Source organism: Pseudophryne corroboree, chromosome 1 (assembly GCF_028390025.1).
Source record: "Pseudophryne corroboree isolate aPseCor3 chromosome 1, aPseCor3.hap2, whole genome shotgun sequence".
NCBI lineage: Eukaryota > Metazoa > Chordata > Amphibia > Anura > Myobatrachidae > Pseudophryne > Pseudophryne corroboree.
In genome coordinates this window covers 768559965-768581239 of record NC_086444.1, presented here as the reverse complement: position 1 = coordinate 768581239, position 21275 = coordinate 768559965, and the positions used below count along the sequence as shown (strand labels likewise).

Below are 21275 nucleotides of genomic sequence, written 5' to 3'. Positions count from 1 at the left end.
TAGTCTGTAGTGGATGCTGGGAACTCCGTAAGGACCATGGGGAATAGCGGCTCCGCAGGAGACTGGGCACAAAAGTAAAGCTTTAGGACTACCTGGTGTGCACTGGCTCCTCCCCCCATGACCCTCCTCCAAGCCTCAGTTAGGATACTGTGCCCGGACGAGCGTACACAATAAGGAAGGATTTTGAATCCCGGGTAAGACTCATACCAGCCACACCAATCACACCGTACAACCTGTGATCTGAACCCAGTTAACAGCATGATAACAGAGGAGCCTCTGAAAAGATGGCTCACAACAATAATAACCCGATTTTTGTAACAATAACTATGTACAAGTATTGCAGACAATCCGCACTTGGGATGGGCGCCCAGCATCCACTACGGACTACGAGAAATAGAATTATCGGTAAGTAAATTCTTATTTTCTCTGACGTCCTAGTGGATGCTGGGAACTCCGTAAGGACCATGGGGATTATACCAAAGCTCCTAAACGGGCGGGAGAGTGCGGATGACTCTGCAGTACCGAATGAGAGAACTCCAGGTCCTCCTCAGCCAGGGTATAAAATTTGCTAAATTCTACAAACGTGTTTGCCCCTGACCAAGTAGCTGCTCGGCAAAGTTGTAAAGCCGAGACCCCTCGGGCAGCCGCCCAAGATGAGCCCACCTTCCTTGTGGAATGGGCATTTACAGATTTTGGCTGTGGCAGGCCTGCCACAGAATGTGCAAGCTGAATTGTACTACAAATCCAACGAGCAATAGTCTGCTTAGAAGCAGGAGCACCCAGCTTGTTGGGCGCATACAGGATAAACAGCGAGTCAGATTTTCTGACTCCAGCCGTCCTGGAAACCTATATTTTCAGGGCCCTGACTACGTCCAGCAACTTGGAGTCCTCCAAGTCCCTAGTAGCCGCAGGTACCACAATAGGCTGGTTCAAGTGAAACGCTGAAACCACCTTAGGGAGAAATTGAGGACGAGTCCTCAATTCTGCCCTGTCTGTATGAAAAATTAGGTAAGGGCTTTTATAGGATAAAGCCGCCAATTCTGAGACACGCCTGGCTGAAGCCAGGGCCAACAGCATTACCACTTTCCATGTGAGATATTTTAAGTCCACAGTGGTGAGTAGTTCAAACCAATGTGATTTTAGGAAACCCAAAACTACATTGAGATCCCAAGGTGCCACTGGAGGCACAAAAGGAGGCTGTATATGCAGTACCCCCTTGACAAACGTCTGAACTTCAGGAACTGAAGCCAGTTCTTTCTGGAAGAAAATCGACAGGGCCGAAATTTGAACCTTAATGGACCCTAATTTTAGGCCCATAGACAGTCCTGTTTGCAGGAAATGCAGGAAACGACCCAGTTGAAATTCCTCTGTAGGGGCCTTCCTGGCCTCGCACCACGCAACATATTTACGCCAAATACGGTGATAATGCTGTACGGTTACATCCTTCCTGGCTTTGATCAGGGTAGGGATGACTTCATCCGGAATGCCTTTTTCCTTCAGGATCCGGCGTTCAACCGCCATGCCGTCAAACGCAGCCGCTGTAAGTCTTGGAACAGACAGGGTCCCTGCTGGAGCAGGTCCCTTCTTAGAGGTAGAGGCCACGGGTCCTCTGTGAGCATCTCTTGAAGTTCCGGGTACCAAGTCCTTCTTGGCCAATCCGGAGCCACGAGTATAGTCCTTACTCCTCTCCTTCTTATGATTCTCAGTACCTTGGGTATGAGAGGCAGAGGAGGGAACACATACACTGACTGGTACACCCATGGTGTTACCAGAGCGTCCACAGCTATTGCCTGAGGGTCCCTTGACCTGGCGCAATACCTGTCTAGTTTTTTGTTGAGGCGGGACGCCATCATGTCCACCTTTGGTTTTCCCCAACGGTTCACAATCATGTGGAAGACTTCTGGGTGAAGTCCCCACTGCCATTGCCCTCCTGCTTCTTGTGCCGCCCTGTCTGTTTACGTGGGCGACTGCCGTGATGTTGTCTGACTGGATCAGCACCGGCTGACCTTGAAGCAGAGGTCTTGCTAGGCTTAGAGCATTGTAGATGGCCCTTAGCTCCAGGATATTTATGTGAAGTGATGTCTCCAGGCTTGACCACAAGCCCTGGAAATTTCTTCCCTGTGTGACTGCTCCCCAGCCTCTCAGGCTGGCATCCGTGGTCACCAGGACCCAGTCCTGAATGCCGAATCTGCGGCCCTCTAGAAGATGAGCACTCTGCAACCACCACAGGAGAGACACCCTTGTCCTTGGTGACAAGATTATCCGCTGATGCATCTGAAGATGCGACCCGGACCATTTGTCTAGCAGATCCCACTGGAAGGTTCTTGCGTGGAATCTGCCGAATGGGATTGCTTCGTAAGAAGCCACCATCTTTCCCAGGACCCTTGTGCATTGATGCACTGAGACTTGGCCTGGTTTTAGGAGATTTCTGACTAGTTCGGATAACTCCCTGGCTTTCTCCACCGGGAGAAACACCTTTTTCTGGACTGTGTCCAGGATCATCCCTAGGAATAGAAGTCGTGTCGTCGGGATCAGCTGCGATTTTGGAATATTGAGAATCCAACCGTGTTGGCGCAGCACAATCTGAGATAGTGCTACCCCGACTTCCAACTGTTCCCTGGATCTTGCCCTTATCAGGAGATCGTCCAAGTAAGGGATAACTAAAACTCCCTTCCTTCGAAGGAGTATCATCATTTCGGCCATTACCTTGGTAAAGACCCGGGGTGCCGTGGACAATCCAAACGGCAGCGTCTGAAACTGATAGTGACAGTTCTGTACCACAAACCTGAGGTACCCTTGGTGAGAAGGGTAAATTGGGACATGTAGGTAAGCATCTTTGATGTCCAGAGACACCATATAGTCCCCTTCTTCCAGGTTTGCAATCACTGCTCTGAGTGACTCCATCTTGAATTTGAACCTTTGTATGTAAGTGTTCAAGGATTTTAGGTTTAAAATTGGTCTCACCGAGCCGTCCGGCTTCGGTACCACAAATAGTGTGGAATAGTACCCCTTTCCCTGTTGTAGGAGGGGTACCTTGATTATCACCTGCTGGGAATACAGCTTGTGAATGGCTTCCAATACTGCCTCCCTGTCTGAGGGAGACGTCGGTAAAGCAGACTTTAGAAAACGGCGAGGGGGAGACGTCTCAAATTCCAATTTGTACCCCTGAGATACCACCTGAAGGATCCAGGGGTCCACTTGCGAGTGGGCCCACTGCGCACTGAACTTCTTGAGACGGGCCCCCACCGTGCCTGAGTCCGCTTGTAAAGCCCCAGCGTCATGCTGAGGACTTTGCGGAGGCGGGAGAGGGCTTTTGTTCCTGGGAACTGGCTGTTTGTTGCAGCCTTTTTCCTCTCCCTCTGCCACGGGGCAGAAATGAGGCGCCTTTTGCCCGCTTGCCCTTATGGGGCCGAAAGGACTGCGCCTGATAATACGGCGTCTTCTTAGGTTGAGAAGCTACCTGGGGTAAAAATGTGGATTTTCCAGCAGTTGCCGTGGCTACCAGGTCTGATAGACCTACCCCAAATAACTCCTCCCTCTTATAAGGCAATACTTCCATGTGCCTTTTAGAATCCGCATCACCTGACCACTGCCGCGTCCATAAACCTCTTCTTGCAGAAATGGACAGCGCGCTAACTCCTGAAGCCAGTCGGCAAATATCCCTCTGTGCATCACGCATATATAGAAATGCATCCTTCAAATGCTCTATAGTCAGTAATATACTGTCCCTATCTAGGGTATCAATATTTTCAGTCAGGGAATCCGACCACGCCAGGCCCGCACTGCACATCCAGGCTGAGGCGATTGCTGGTCGCAGTATAACACCCGTGTGAGTGTATATACATTTTAGGATATTCTCCAGCTTTCTATCGGCGGGTTCCTTTAGGGCGGCCGTATCAGGAGAGGGTAGTGCTACCTGTTTAGACAAGCGTGTGAGCGCTTTATCCACCCTAGGGGGTGTTTCCCAACGTGCCCTATCCTCTGGCGGGAAAGGGTACGATGCCAATAACCTTTTAGGAATTATCAGTTTTTTATCGGGGGAAACCCACGCCTCATCACACACTTCATTTAATTCCTCGGATACAGGAAAAACTACAGGCAGTTTTTTTCTCACCAAATATAATACCCTTTTTAGTGGTACTTGTATTATCAGAGATATGCAATACATTTTTCATTGCTTCAATCATGTAACGTGTGGCCCTACTGGAAGTCACGTTTGTCTCCTCATCATCGACACTGGAGTCAGTATCCGTGTCTGTGTCTGCCATTTGAGGTAACGGGCGTTTTAAAGCCCCTGATGGCGTTTGAGACCCCTGGACAGGCACAAGCTGAGTAGCCGGCTGTCTCATGTCGTCAACTGTCTGTCGTAAAGAGCTGAAACTGTCACGCAATTCCTTCCATAAGCTCATCCACTCAGGTGTCGACTCCCTAGGGGGTGACAACTTTATAATAGGCAATTGCTCCGCCTCCATCTCATTTTCCTCCTCAAACATGTCGACACAATCGTACCGACACACCGCACACACACAGGGAATGCTCTGATAGAGGACAGGACCCCACTAGCCCTTTGGTGAGACAGAGGGAGAGTATGCCAGCATACACCAGAGCGCTATATATAGACAGGAATACCACTATAAAATGTGCTTTTCCCTTTATAGCTGCTGTTAGTATTAAAACTGCGCCAAATTAGTGCCCCCCTCTCTTTTTTACCCTTTTCTGTAGTGCAGGACTGCAGGGGAGAGTCAGGGAGACGTCCTTCCAGCGGAGCTGTGATGGAAAATGGCGCCTGTGTGCTGAGGAGATAGGCTCCGCCCCCTTCTCGGCGGCCTTTTCTCCCGCTTTTTGGTGAGTTCTGGCAGGGGTTAAAATACATCCATATAGCCCTGGGGGTTATATGTGGTGTATTTATGCCAGCCAAGGTGTTTACATAGCTGCTCAGGGCCCTGCACCCTCAGTGACCGAAGTGTGCCTGAGTAACAATGGCGCACAGCTGCAGTGCTGTGCGCTACCTTGTTGAATACTGATGTCTTCTGCCGCCGATTTTTCCGGACCTCTTCTTGCTTCTGGCTCTGTAAGGGGGCCGGCGGCGCGGCCCTGGGACCGAGCTCCGAGGCTGGGCCAGTGTTCGGTCCCTCTGGAGCTAATGGTGTCCAGTAGCCTAAGAAGCCCAAGCTGGCTGCAAGCAGGCAGGTTCGCTTCTTCTCCCCTTAGTCCCTCGATGCAGTGAGCCTGTTGCCAGCAGGTCTCACTGAAAATAAAAAACCTAAAACTAAACTTTCACTAAGAAGCTCAGGAGAGCCCCTAGTGTGCACCCTTCTCGGCCGGGCACAAAAATCTAACTGAGGCTTGGAGGAGGGTCATGGGGGGAGGAGCCAGTGCACACCAGGTAGTCCTAAAGCTTTACTTTTGTGCCCAGTCTCCTGCGGAGCCGCTATTCCCCATGGTCCTTACGGAGTTCCCAGCATCCACTAGGACGTCAGAGAAATAGGTCCTAAGAAATACTGTTCCTTTGCTTAGCAATGGCAGAAACAAAGAAGCATAGACAAAAACACTTCAACCGCTTGCCAAAATCCCCTTCCCCCGACAACCTTGGAATGCCATCTCCCACTTCACAGGCAACCTGTCCTATGCCCTGAGATCCTGCACGACACCCTGCCTTCTTTAAAATAAAACACAAAAATTACAGATGTGTCCACATGCATCTTTGTGCAGTCACACCAAACAGCCCACCTGGCACACCATGTCCCATGAGACTTTGCTAGCATCAGGCATCTTTGTTTTACCGACAATGTGTCTAATTCGCAAAGTGATGCTGCTAGAGTGCACCAGGAGACTCTGCTGATTTATTTGATGTGCAACACTTGTACAATGCAGCAGCTGCGGCTTCTTTTGATGGTCCTTTGTGCTCCATACAGTATAGACTCAGCTGCTCACACATTTACTGTACAAGTGGTGCATATAAAATTAATCAGCACAGTCTCCTGGTGCATCCTGGTCACATCGCATTGCGAAAAAGATGCATTTCTGTCAAAAAAGAAGCCCAACAAGATGCATTTCTGTCAAAAAAGAAGCCCAACACTAGCAGAGTTCCACAGGACCTGTCAACTCGCTTGTGCCAGGCATCTCCTGCTGTGTGGTGTATTCAGGCTAGATGTATGAGGACACAAATTCTATAGTGGTCCATAACACAGCACTGAAAATGCCAAAAGGGCTTATACCATACCGAATGACTAGGTTGCAGATGGCACACATTGGGGTGCGGGTTCCGGCAGGTATATGTTCCGCCCTCTGGAACAGTGTGTCTTGGTCATCCACAGGAGGTGGTGCAAATGGCTTGTTATTGCTTGTTGGTTTTACTGAAGAAGGTGGATTTGTGATCCTTCCAGTTAATGGGGCTGCTGAAAAAGACAATTTGAACACGTACATGATTTACAGCTATGGAAATTAAACATCTAATAATTTTTATTTCAAACACACAAAACAGACCTAATAACCTCAGCAATATATTGATAATGTAATGGGAGAGGGAAGCATATTTCATTCTTCTGAATCAATATAATTGTAATTTCTTGCAGGTTGCCTTTTGTCTATCTTTCCACGCAACTATGTATTTGTAGGAAGTTTAGGCATTTATATTGTCATATAGGTGGTCATTCCGAGTTGGTCACTCATTGCCGTTTTTCGCAACAGAGCGATTAGGTGGAAAATGCGCATGCGCATGGTACGCAGCGCGCATGCGTTCACTAATTTAACACAAAACTTTGGAGATTTGCACAACCTCGAGCGACGTTTTTTCATCGCTCGAGTGATCGTAGTGTGATTGACAGGAAGTGGGTGTTTCTGGTCGGAAACTGCCCGTTTTCAGGGAATGTGCTAAAAAATGCAGGCGTGCCAGGTAAAAACGCAGGAGTGGCTGGCCGAATGCAGGGCGTGTTTATGACGTCAAACCAGGAACTAAACGGACTGAGGTGATCGCAATCTAGGAGTAGGTCTGGAGCTACTCAGAAACTGCAAGGGATTTTCTCATACGTCCTAGAGGATGCTTCAAGAACCATGGGACGGGATCCGCAGGAGACATGGGCACTTTAATACTTTAAAAGGGGTGTGAACTGGCTCCTCCCTCTATGCCCCTCCTCCAGACTCCAGTTAGATTCTGTGCCCAGTGAGACTGGATGCACACTGAGGAGCTCTCCAGAGTTTCTCAGAAAAAAGACTTTTGTTAGGTTTATTATTTTCAGGGAGACCTGCTGGCAACAGGCTCCCTGCATCGTGGGACTGAGGGGAGAGAAGCAGACCTACTTCTGTGCGTTTCAGGGCTCTGCTTCTTAGGCTACTGGACACCCTTAGCTTCAGAGGGTCTGATCACTAGGTATGCCTAGATGCTCGTTCCCGGAGCCGCGCCGTCAACCCCCTTGCAGAGCCAGAAGTCAGAAGCCGGGTGAGTAGAAGAAGATCAGAAGACTTCAGTGACGGCAGAAGACGGCGTTTGAGGTACCGCGCTGCACGCCATGCTCCCACATACATAACGGCACTGCAGGGTGCAGGGGGGGGCGCCCTGGGCAGCATAAATCCTCAAATAGCGACTGGCAAGAGTGTATGCAGTGCCTGGGCACTAAATACAGACCCCCGCCAGTATAAATATGTGAAATTAAGCGGGACTGAAGCGCGCCATTAAGGGGGCGTGGCTTAGCCCTCACAGCTCTGACCAGCGCCATTTTCTCTTCACAGAAGCTGCAGAGACACTGAGCCTGGCCTCCCACACTACTGTGCAAGTAACAGGGTGCAAAACAGGGGGGGCACAAGAGATTTGGTGCTATTTTGTTGAAATTAAAAGCGCTAACAGGTCTGGGCAGTATATTACTTCAGAACTGGGACAGGCGCTGGGTTGTGAGCTGGCAGAACTCCATGTTTCTCTAACAGGCTTTGCCGTGGGTCTGTCTCCTATAGCCCCAGTGTGGTTGTGGGTGTCGGTACGCGTGTGTCGACATGTCTGAGGCTGAGTGCTCTTCCCAGGAGGAGGCTGAAGTGGGGACAGAAAAGGCTGTGGGAGTGACCGTGTCGGCACCGCCGACGGCTGATTGGGTAAATATGTTGAGTGTTTTGAATGCAAATGTGGCTCGGTTGACTAAGAGATTAGATAAATCTGAGTCTAAAGAACCAGACATGGAGGAAATCCATGGGGGATGCTTTGTCACAAGATCAGACCCCTTCGGGGTCACAGAAACGTGTATTTACCCAGATAGCAGATACAGACACGGACTCTGATTCTAGTGTCGACTATAGTGATGCCAGATTAAATCCTAAACTGGCTAAGAGCATTCAGTACATGATTGTGGCGATAAAAGACGTATTACATATCACATATACAAGGGTCTGTATGTTTAAAGGAAAGAAACCTGAGGTAACGTTTCCTCCCTCTCATTAACTGAACGCACTTTTTAAAAAGGCTTGGGAAAATCCTGACAAGAAGGTACAGGTTCCCAAAAGAATTCCAGTGGCATATCCGTTCCCCTCTGGGGACAGAGAAAAGTGGGCGTCAACCCCCACGGTGGACAAAGCTCTATCGCGTCTGTCCAAAAAGGTGGTGCTTCCGTCTCCTGACACGGCAGCCCTAAAGGATCCTGCGGATCGTAAGCAGGAAAATACACTAAAATCCATTTATGTCACTACAGGTTCGCTACTCAGGCCTGCTGTTGCTTCGGCATGGGTGAGTAGCGCTATTGAAAAGTGGGCAGATAACTTGTCATCTGAGATAGATACCCTGGACAGGGATTGCGTGCTTTTGACTCTGGGTCACATCAGGGACGCTGCAGCATATTTAAAAGAAGCTGCGAGGGATATTGGCCTTTTGGGATCAAGGGCCAATGCCATGGCAGTCTCGGCTAGGAGGGCATTGTGGATTCATCAATGGAATGCTGATGCTGACTCAAAGAAGACTATGGAGTCTCTACCGTTTAACGGTAGTGTTTTGTTTGGTGACGGCTACCGCGGGTAAGTCATCATTTTTACCTTATGTTCCTGCACAACAAAATAAAATGCCCCACTATCAGATGCAGTCCTTTCGGCCCAATAAATACAAAAAAGGACGAGGGTCCTCCTTCCTTGCTGCGAGAGGAAGAAGAAAGGGAAAAAGGTCACAGGCTGTGGCAAGTTCCCAAGAGCAGAAGTCCTCTCCGGCTTCTACCAAATCCACCGCATGACGCTGGGGCTCCTCTGCGGGAGTCCGCACTGGTGGGGGCACGTCTCAAACTCTTCAGTCAGGTCTGGGTGCACTCGGACCTGGATCCTTGGATATTAGAAATAGTAACACAAGGGTAAAAATTAGAGTTTCAAGACGTGCCCCCTCACCGATTTTTCAAATCGGCCTTGCCAGCTTCTCTTCTAGAAAGGGAGGTAGTATGCGCTGCAATACTAAAGCTGTGTCAAAATCAAGTCATTGTCACAGTACCCCCGTCACAACAGGGGGAGGGTTTTTATTCGAGTCTGTTCGTGGTCCCGAAGCCGGATGGCTCAGTCAGACCGATTCTGAACCTAAAATCCCTCAATTTCTTTGTAAAAAAAAAAAAAAAAATTAAAATTCAAGATGGAATCTCTCCGAGCAGTGATCTCCAGTCTGGAGGAAGGGGATTTTATGGTGTCGGTCGACATAAAGGATGCCTACTTACACGCTCCCATATATCCTCCACATCCGGCATACCTGAGGTTTGCTGTTCAGGATTGTCATTACCAATTTCAGACGTTGCCGTTTGGTATGTCCACGGCTCCGAGGCTTTTCACCAAGGTTATGGCGGAAATGATGGTTCTCCTGTGCAAGCAGGGAATCACAATTATCCTGTACTTGGACGATCTCCTCATAAAGGCGAGATCCAAGGAGCAATTGCTGAAAAATTTTGCGCTCTCACTGACGATTCTGCAACAACATGGTTGGCTCCTAAACTTGCCAAAATAACAGTTGATTCCGACGACACAGCTATCGTTCCTGGGTATGATTCTGGATACAGAATTACAGAGAGTTTTTCTTCCAGTGGAAAAGGCTCTGGAAATACAGAACATGGTAAAACAGATTCTGAAACCGGCAAGAGTGTCAATTCTTCAATGCACTCGGTTGCTGGGGAAGATGGTGGCGGCCTACGAGGCCATTCCGTATGGCAGGTTCCATGCCAGGGTGTTTCAGTGGGACCTGTTGGACAAGTGGTCCGGGTCTCACCTGGACATGCACCAGAAAATAATCCTATCTTCCAGGACCAGGATCTCCCTTCTGTGGTGGCTGCACAGTTCTCACCTTCTGGAGGGATGAAGGTTTGGGATTCAGGATTGGATCCTGGTGACCACAGATGCAAGTCTCCGAGGTTGGGGAGCAGTCACACAGGGGAGAAACTTTCAGGGAAAATGGTCAAGCCAGGAAGCTTGTCTGCACATAAACATTCTGGAATTAAGGGCCATTTACAACGGCATTCTGCAAGCGGAACATCTTCTTCGCGGTCTGCCCGTCTTGATTCAGTCAGACAACATAACAGCAGTGGCGTACATAAACAGCCAGGGTGGAACAAAGAGCAGAGTGGTGATGGCCGAGGCCACAAAAGTTCTTCGCTGGGCGGAGAGACATGCAAGCGCTCTGTCAGCAGCCTTCATTCCAGGAGTGGGCAACTGGGAAGCAGACTTCCTCAGCAGACACTATCTCCATCCATGAGAGTGGGGTCTTCATCAAGAGGTCTTTGCAGAAGTGACAAGTCATTGGGGAATTCCTCAAATAGACATGATGGCGTCCCGCCTCAACAAGAAACTTCAGCGATATTGTCCCAGGTCGAGGGACCCTCAAGCAATAGCGGTGGACGCCCTAGTGACACCGTGGGTGTTTCAGTCGGTCTATGTGTTCCCTCCACTTCCACTCATTCCGAAGGTGATAAAGATTGTAAGAAGAACAAGGGTTCAGGCGATACTCATTGTTCCGGATTGGCCAAAGAGGGCCTGGTATCCAGATCTTCAGGAGCTGCTCATAGAAGATCCCTGGCCTCTTCCTCTACGGGAGGACCTGTTACAACAAGGACCGTGCGTGTATCAAGACTCACCGCGGCTGCGTTTGACGGCATGGCGGTTGAACGCCAAATCCTAGCCCGAAAGGGTATTCCCAGTGAAGTCATTCCCACACTTCTTCAGGCTAGAAAAGAAGTAACGGCAAAGCATTACCACCGTATTTGGAGGAAATATGTGTCTTGGTGTGAATCCAAGAAGGCTCCTACGGAATAATTTCAGCTGGGGCGTTTGCTCCATTTTTTGCAAGCAGGTGCAGATGCGGGCCTAAAGTTAGGCTCTATTAAAGTACAAATTTCGGCCTTATCAATTTTCTTTCAGAAAGAATTGGCCTCCCTTCCAGAAGTTCAGACCTTCGTGAAAGGCGTGTTAAACATCCAACCTCCATTTGGGCCCCCTGTGGCACCGTGGGATCTTAATGTGGTATTGCAGTTCCTGCAATCTCATTGGTTTGAACCTTTACGTAAGGTTGAGTTAAAATTCCTTACTTGGAAAGTAGTCATGTTGTTAGCCTTGGCATCCGCAAGGCGGGTATCTGAGTTGGCGGCTTTGTTTTACAAAAGCCCCTATTTAATCTTCCATGCTGATAGAGCGGAGTTGAGAACTCGTCAGCAATTTCTACCAAAAGTGGTTTCATCAAAAGTGGTTTCATCATTTCACGTAAACCAGCCTATTGTGGTGCCAGTGGCTACTGATGCCTTGACGGAATCGAAGTCTCTCGATGTGGTCAGAGCTTTGAAAATCTATGTCGCCAGAACGGCGCAGATTAGGAAAACAGAGGCTCTGTTTGTCCTGTGGCCTCCCAACAAGATTGGGGCTCCTGCTTCCAAGCAGACTATTGCGTGCTGTATCTGTAATACGATTCAGCAGGCTCATTCTACGGCAGGATTGCAGTTACCGAAATCGGTAAAAGCCCATTTTACCAGAAAGGTGGGCTCATCCTGGGCGGCTGCCCGAGGAGTCTCGGCATTACAGCTTTGCCGAGCTGCTACTTGGTCAGGTTCAAACACCTTTGCGAAGTTTTACAAGTTTGATACCCTGGCTGAGGAGGACCTCTTGTTTGGTCAATCGGTGCTGCAGAGTCTTCCGCACTCTCCCGCCCGTTCTAGAGCTTTGGTATAAACCCCATGGTTCTTGAAGCATCCCCAGCATCCTCTAGGACGTATGAGAAAATAGGATTTTAATACCTACCGGTAAATCCTTTTCTCCTAGTCCGTAGAGGATGCTGGGGATTCCAAAAGGACCATGGGGTATAGACGGGATCCGCAGGAGACATGGGCACACTAAAAGACTTTGACTGGGTGTGAACTGGCTCCTCCCTCTATGCCAGTCCTCCAGACCTCAGTTATAGGAACTGTGCCCAGGAGAGACGGACATTTCGAGGAAAAGGATTTTTGTTAAACTAAGGGTGAGACACATACCAGCTCACACCACAAACACACCATACAACTGGATTAGCAGGAATACCAGATAACAGTATGAACGAAAAAAATACAGCAACAAGCTGAACATAACCGATACACAACCATCGTGTAATAGAAAACAACAATACAACTGCAAGTAACAGTACGCACTGGGATGGGCGCCCAGCATCCTCTACAGACTAGGAGAAAAGGATTTACCAGTAGGTATTAAAATCCTATTTTCTCTTACGTCCTAGAGGATGCTGGGGACTCCAAAAGGACCATGGGGTCTATACCAAAGCTCCAGACCGGGCGGGAGAGTGCGGACGACTCTGCAGCACCGATTGAGCAAACATGAGGTCCTCCACAGCCAGGGTAGCAAACTTATAGAACTAAGCAAAAGTGTTTGAACCCGACCACGTAGCTGCTCGGCAAAGTTGAAGTGCCGAGACCCCTCGGGCAGCCGCCCAAGACGAGCCCACCTTCCTGGTAGAATGGGCTTTTACTGACTTCTGCAATGGCAACCTAGCCGAAGAGTGCGCATGCTGAATCGTATTACAAATCCAGCGTGCAATAGTCTGCTTGGAAGTAGGATTTCCAATCTTGTTGGAAGCATACAGGACAAACAGTGTTTCCGTTTTCCTAACAAGAGCCGTTCTGGCGACAAACTTTTAAAGCTCTTACAACATCATACTTTGGGACTGCGACAGCCTCCGTAGCTACAGGTACCACAATAGGCTGATTTATGTGAAACGACGAAACCACCTTCGGCAGAATATCGTTGACGAGTCCTCAATTCCGCTCTATCCACATGAAAAATCAAATATGGGCTCTTGTGAGACAAAGCCGCCAATTCTGACACTCATCTGGCAGACGCCAAGGCCAAAAGCATGACCACTTTCCAAGTGAGAAACCTTAACTCAACCTTTCGCAAAGGTTCAAACCAGTGAGACATAAGAAACTGTAACATTACTTCAAGATCCCACGGGGCCACTGGTGGCACAAACGGAGGATGGATATGCAGCACTCCCTTCACGAACGTCTAAACCTCAGGAAGGGCGGCCAATTGTCTTTGAAAGAAAATAGATAAAGCCGAAATCTGCACTTTGATGGAACCCAATTTCAGGCCTGCATCCACGCCTGCCTGCAAAAAATGGAGGAAACGACCCAAGTGAAAATCCTCCGCAGGAGCTGCTTTGGTTTTACACCACGACACATATTTTCTCCAAATACGGTGATAATGTTTTGCCGTGACATCTTTTCTAGCCTTAAGGAGAGTGGGGATGACCTCCCCGGGAATACCTTTCCGAGCTAGGATTTGGCGTTCAACCTCCACGCCGTCAAACGCAGCCGCGGTAAGTCCGGAAACACGCATGGCCCCTGCAGTAATAGGTCCTCTCTTAGAGGAAGCGGCCAAGGATCTTCTACGAGTAATTCCTTAAGATCCGGATACCAGGCCCTCCGTGGCCAATCTGGAACGACGAGAATTGCCTGAACCCTTGCTCGTCTTACAATCCTCAACACTCTTGGAATGAGAGGAAGCGGAGGGAACACATACACCGACTGAAAAACCCACGGAGTTACCAGGGCGTCCACTGCACTGGCTTGGGGGTCCCTTGACCTGGAACAATACCTCGGAAGCTTCTTGTTGAGGCGAGACACCATCATGTCTATTTGAGGAATTCCCCAACGCCTTGTCACTTCTGCAAATATCTCTTGATGAAGTGCCCACTCTCCTGGATGGAGATCGTGTCTGCTGAGGAAATCTGCTTCCCAGTTGTCCAAGCCCGGAAGGAAGACTGCTGACAGAGCGCTCACGTGCTTTTCCGCCCAGCGGAGAACTTTTGTGGCCTCCGCCATTGCCGCCCTGCTCCTTGTTCCACCCTGGCGGTTTACGTACGCCACCGCTGTTATGTTGTCTGACTGGATCAGGACAGGCAGACCTTGCAGAAGGTTCTTCGCTTGCAGGAGGCCGTTGTAAATGGCTCTTAACTCGAGAACATTTATGTGGAGACAAGATTCCTGGCTTGACCATTTTCCCTGGAAACTTCTTCCTTGTGTGACTGCACCCCAGCCTCGGAGACTTGCATCTGTTGTCAGTAGGACCCAATCCTGGATTCCGAAGCGGCATCCCTCTAGAAGGTGAGAACTTTGCAGCCACCACAGGAGAGAAATTCTAGTCCTGGAAGATAGACTTATTTTCCGGTGCATGTGCAGGTGAGACCCAGACCATTTGTTCAGCAGATCTCACTGTAACACCTGGGCATGAAACCTGCCAAACGGAACGGCTTTGTAAGCCGCAACCATCTTCCCTAGCACTCGAGTGCATTGATGAATCGACACTCTTGCCGGTCTCAGAATCTCCTTGACCATGCTCTGGATTTCCAGAGCTTTTTCCGCCGGAAGAAACACCCTCCGTAGTTCCATGTCTAGAATCAAGCCCAAGAAGGGCAGCCGAGTTGTCGGAATCAAGTGAGACTTTGGCAAATTTAGAATCCAACCATGCTGTTGCAGAACCGTCAGGGAGAGTTCCACATTTCTTAGCAACTGCTCCTTTGATCTCGCCTTTATCAGGAGATCGTCCAAGTACGGGATAATTGTGACACCCTGCTTGCGTAGGAGTACCATCATTTCCGCCATCACCTTGGTGAAGACCCTCGGGGGCCGTGGAAAGCCCAAACGGCAACGTCTGAAATTGGTAATGACAATCCTGCACCGCAAATCTTAGGAAGGCCGGATAAGCAGGATATATTGGGACGTGTAAGTAGGCATCCTTTATGTCGACTGACGCCATAAAATCCCACCCTTCTAGGCTGGAGATCACAGCTCGAAGAGATTCCATCTTGAACTTGAAAGTTTTTAAGTATGGATTGAGGTATTTTAGGTTCAGAATCGGTCTGACCGAACCGTCCGGCTTCGGCACGACAAAGACACGAATAGAACCCTTCCCCCCGTTGGGACAGGGGAACGGGGACAATGACCCTCCGTTGACACAGCTTTTGTATCGCAGCATTTACCACTTCTCTTTCTAGAAGAGAAACTGGCAAGGCCGATTTGAAAAAGCGGCGGGGGGGGGGATCTCCTGAAACTCCAGTTTGTACCCTTGGGACACTATGTCTAAGACCCAAGGATCCAGGGCTGATTGAGACAGACCTGACTGAAGATTCGGAGACGGCCCCACACCGGCAAGGACTCCCGCCCCAGCGTCATGCGGTGGACTTGGTAGAGGCGTGGGAGGACTTTTGGTCCTGGGCGCCAGACACAGCAGGGGACCTTTTTCCCCTTCCTCTACCCTTTGAAGCGAGGAAAGACGAGCCCTTTCCTTTTTTGTATTTATTAGGCCGAAAGGACTGCATCTGAGAATGAGGCGCCTTTTTCTGTTGTGTGGGAACATAAGGAAGAAAGGATGACTTACCCGCAGTAGCGGTAGACACCAGGTCAGCAAGGCCGTCACCAAACCAAACCAAACCAAACAAGACACAACCTTTAAAAGGGAGAGCTTCCATAGCTTTCTTGGAGTCGGCATCAGCATTCCATTGATGAATCCACAGCGCCCTCCTGGCCGAGACAGCCATGGCATTGGCCCTTGATCCTAAGAGGCCAATATCCCTCGCCGCATCCTTCAGGTAATCTGCAGCGTCCTTGATATAACCAAGAGTCAAAAGAATGTTATCCTTATCAAGGGTATCCATGTCAGAAGCTAAATTATCAGCCCACTTAGCAATAGTACTACTCACCCACGCCGACGCCACAGCAGGCCTGAGTAGTGCACCAGTAGTAACGAAAATGGCCTTCAATGTTGTCTCCTGCTTGCGATCCGCCATCCCCTTGAGGGCAGCAGTGTCCGGAGACGGAAGCACCACCTGTTTGGACAGTCGGGACAGAGCCTTGTCCACACTGGGAGACGACTCCCATTTCTCACTGTCGTCAGAGGGGAAAGGATATGCCATAAAAATTCTCTTGGGAATCTGCCACCTTTTGTCCGGCGACTCCCAAGCCCTTTCACAAACAGCGTTCAGTTCATGAGAGGGGGAAAAGTCACCTCAAGCTTTTTTCCCTTATACAAACAAACCCTCTTATCTGGAACAGGAGGCTCTTCAGAAATACGTAAAACATCTTTAATAGCCACAATCATGTACTGAATACTCTTAACCATTTTCGGATGTAAACTAGCCTCATTGAAGTCGACACTGGAATCAGAGTCCGTGTCGGTATCTGTATCTGCCATCTGGGTAAATGGAACGTTTTTGTGACCCTGAGGGGGTCTGTACCTGAGACAAAGCGTCCTCATGGATTTTCTCCATGCTTGTGTTTGAGAATCAGATTTATCTAGCCTCTTAGACAATAATGCCACGTTTGCATTCAATGTACTCAACATATTTACCCAATCAGCAGTCGGCTGTGCCGACAGAGTCATTCCCAAATCTTTCTCCACGCCCCCAGTAACTTCCTCCAGGGAGGAACACTCAGCCTCAGACATGTCGACACGCAGTACCGACACACCCACACTCACACCGGCCAAAAGGGAACAGACCCACAGGGAAGCCTGTAGAGAGACACAGAGGGAGTAGGCCAGCTCACACCCCAGCGCCCATATACTACTAAATAAATAGTATATGATGCCTGCGCTGTAAATATATATACAAATATAACACCATACCCCCCGTTTTGCTCCCTTGTTACTTGTAAGGAGAGTGGAGGTCCGGGCCAGCATCCCTCCAGCGGCTGTGAAGAGATAAAATGGCGCTGTTGAACTGTGCGGCTAAGCCCCGCCCCTTCCCGGCGCGCTGTAGTCCCGCTTAAATTTTAATTTATTTATACTGGCGGGGGTATCGTATACAGTGCCCGGGCACTGAATATGCAGCCTTTGCCAGTTAAAAGACCCTCAGTAACTTGCTGCCCAGGGCGCTCCCCCCCAGCACCCTGCACCCTGTAAGTGCCGCTGGTGTGTGTGGGAGCATGGAGTGCTGTACATCCGTTACTGAAGTATTCTGCCGTCACTGAAGTCTTCTGTTCTTCTAATACTCACCCGGCTTCTTTCTTCTGGCTTCTGTGAGGGGGGTGACGGCGCGGCTCTGGGAACAAGCAGCTAGGCGCACCAAGTGATCGAACCCTCTGGAGCTAATGGTGTCCAGTAGCCTAAGAAGCAGAGCCCTTAACTCAGAAGTAGGTCTGACTTCTCTCCCCTCAGTCCCACGATGCAGGGAGCCTGTAGCCAGCAGGTCTCCCTGAAAATAAAAAACCTAACAAAGTCTTTTCCAGAGAAACTCAGTAGAGCTCCCCTAGTGTGTGTCCAGTCACTCCTGGGCACAGAATCTAACTGAGGTCTGGAGGAGGGGCATAGAGGGAGGAGCCAGTTCACACCCAGTCAAAGTCTTTTAGTGTGCTCATGTCTCCTGCGGATCCAGTCTATACCCCATGGTCCTTTTGGAGTCCCCAGCATCCTCTAGGACGTAAGAGAAAATAGGATTTTAATACCTACCGGTAAATCCTTTTCTCTTAATCCGTAGAGGATACTGGGCGCCCGTCCCAGTGCGGGCTGTATCTGCAGTTTGGTTATGGTTACACTCATGTTGAGTTAAGTCAGTCAGTCTGTGGCTGTTGTTGGTCATGCCGTTGCATGCGTTGTTGTTGAATGCCATGTTGTACGGTGTGTTTGTGGTGTGAGCTGGTATGTATCTCACCTTAGTTTAAAAATTAAATAAATCCTTTTCCTCGAAATGTCCGTCTCCCTGGGCACAGTTCCTATAACTGGGGTCTGGAGGAGGGGCACAGAGGGAGGAGCCAGTTCACACCCCTTTTAAAAAGTCTTAAAGTGCCCAGGTCTCCTGCGGATCCCGTCTATACCCCATGGTTCTTGAAGCATCCCCAGCATCCTCTACGGACTAAGAGAAAAGGATTTACCAGTAGGTATTAAAATCCTATTATTTATTAGCAATTCTGCTAATCTTTCGTTCGCAATTCTGCTAAGCTAAGATACACTCCCAGAGGGCGGCGGCCTAGCGTTTGCAATGCTGCTAAAAGCAGCTAGCGAGCAAACAACTCGGAATGACCACCATAGAATATTAATACTACAAACTTATTCAGTCCTGAGCAAATGTCTGGAAAATAAGTTGTCAGTTTAAGAATAGTATGCTAACCCAAAAGAAGCAAGAATCTCTTGACATTTTTACATGCGAAAGACTTAGTTTGCAGTACTGATAAAATAAAAGAGAACAGAGACTATTATATTGGTAAACAATAACTATTCTGGATTACACTATCACCCAAAAGAAGGACCACAGATCTTTTAAGCATGGAGTCTAAAAAGCCCCATACTCATTGGGCGATAACACTGGACTATATGAACGATAATCGTTTTTGAAATATCTATCGTTCATATGGTCTAGTGTGTATGCCTGAAAAATGCGCGCACCTGGGGGTCATTCAAGTTCATCTATAGTCTATCAAAGATGCAGCTCAATTTGGAAAACACTGTTGAGCTGCATGTTCGTGGAATGCGGGGGATGACGTCACTTAACGATAGTGTTCAGTGATATCATTCAGTGTAAGCGCTATACCGCAGAACGATCTAGCGTTCAGCGATACAGCGCCAGTCAGTCATTAGTGGAATGTCACCCAGTGTGTACGGGGCTTAACACTTTAATATATATATTTAATATAACATAATAGAAAGACTAGTCAGTAAGCATTCTGCTGAGAAGCTCCTAAGTATGTTTTGAAATTCATCAGTTTGCAAGATAACAGTTTTGACACGAGTGCTTGTGACTATGAGCCTTATTCAGGTTTGTTAACAAAACCAAAACAGTAAGCAATTGGGCAAGTCCATGTTGCACTGCAGGGGGGGGGGGGGCAGATGTAACTTGTGCAGAGAGATTAGATTTGGGTGGGGTGTGTTCATACTGAAATCTAAATTGCAGTAAAGAAATTAAGCAGCGAGTATTTACCATGCACAGAAATATAACCCACCCAAATCTAAATCTCTCTGCACATGTTACATCTGTCCCATCTGCAGTGCAACATGGTTTTGCCAAATTGCTTACTTTTCTGATTTGCTAACAAACCTAAATAACCCCCCATGAGCGAATATATTTTGTTATTACTCAGAATCAGAAGTAACCAAAAACTAGCATTAAGATATACAGGTTCTTCATCTGCATTATACTGTATACAGGAATTCTATTTAATGGACTTCAGTACATCCCTATCAAAGTTGGTTATATAAGGAGAAAGAGTCATAGCTGGTAAAGATCCCTGCAGTTTTTATGACCCACTGAAAAATCTTAGACCCTAAACAAATGTCTTTATACAGTAACTAACTAGATAATGTACTTTTCTTTTAGTATAAAAAAAATCTAAATATTTAAAAACAAGCCAATAAAAAAAAAAAAAAATCTCTGTACACGAAGATAAAGAGCTGCTCTGTGCACATTCATTTATACAGACAGGAACAAAATAGAACTATAGTACAGGTTGAGTATCCCATATCCAAATATTCCGAAATACGGAATATTCCGAAATACGGACTTTTTTGAGTGAGAGTGAGATAGTGAAACCTTTGTTTTTTGATGGCTCAATGTACACATACTTTGTTTAATACACAAAGTTATTAAAAATATTGTATTAACTGACCTTCAGGCTGTGTGTATAAGGTGTATATGAAACATAAATGAATTGTGTGAATGTAGACACACTTTGTTTAATGCACAAAGTTATAAAAAATATTGGCTAAAATGACCTTCAGGCTGTGTGTATAAGGTGTATATGTAACATAAATGCATTCTGTGCTTAGACTTAGGTCCCATCACCATGATATCTCATTATGGTATGCAATTATTCCAAAATACAGAAAAATCCCATATCCAAAATACCTCTGGTCCCAAGCATTTTGGATAAGGGATACTCAACCTGTATGAACAAAAAGAAAAAGAAAGAAAAGAAATCAACAATACTTAGTATTTAAAATAGTGTACTTCTTCTTAAACTTAGGTGCCAATTGTATATTCCTAAAAGCATGTTTCATAATGATTTCATAAGGATTAAACCCCCCCCCCACCCCCAAAAACAACCAGTACAGATTGTGTAAAGGTTAGCATTACTGCCTCACAGCACTGAGGTCATGGGTTCTATACTCACCACGGTCTTATCTTGTGTGGAGTTTGCATATTCTTGCGTGGGTTTCCTCCCGGTACTGCGGTATCCTCCAACAATCCAAATATATACTGGTAGGTTAATTGGCGCCAAACAAAAATTAAGACCTCTAGCTATTGTCCAACCTTTGGCTCAAAAATTATTGTTTGCAGTGGCTAGCAGTAATAGCCTGCTTGAACAATTAAATGACTTCTGCCCAGGGTTCCTCATTACTATGAATATTTTTTTTTGCAGCGCATATATTCCACAGTGCTGTACACACACACACACACACACACGCGCACACACACACGCACGCACACACACACACACACACAAGCAGCCAATCAACCTAATATTTTTGAATTGTGGGAAGAAACCCAAGCAAGAACAGGGAGAATATTCAAATTCCACACAATTCGGGCCATGGTGGGAATCGAACCCAAGACCTCAGGGCTATGAGGCAGTAACGGTAACCAATTAAACCATCAATGCTCATCAATACATTCTTTCCAGAGAGATGCTCTAGGAGGAAGTAAATTACATCAAAGTATTTGATCTCACATCTCATCTGACCTTCCAGTAGATCAAAGCTGTATAAGTTAAAAAATATTAGAGTCCTGGCTTTTGTTTTTTTAGTGACTGACTGAGTTAATAAAGCCCTAGTTACTTGATAGATTAGTGTATTAGTTAATTTTAAACATAGAAACA

General features: G+C 47.8%; 1 protein-coding gene across 3 annotated transcripts in view; it reads right to left on the bottom strand.

The window, feature by feature from the left end:
• Nucleotides 1-21275, bottom strand: part of PDLIM5 (PDZ and LIM domain 5) — a 386619-nt gene that overhangs the window by 18809 nt on the left and 346535 nt on the right. For all 3 annotated transcript variants that reach the window (XM_063917416.1, XM_063917425.1, XM_063917436.1), the window contains one exon: nucleotides 6224-6398. In XM_063917416.1, the coding sequence (XP_063773486.1) occupies nucleotides 6224-6398 (175 nt within the window). The remainder of the gene's footprint in view (nucleotides 1-6223; nucleotides 6399-21275) is intronic.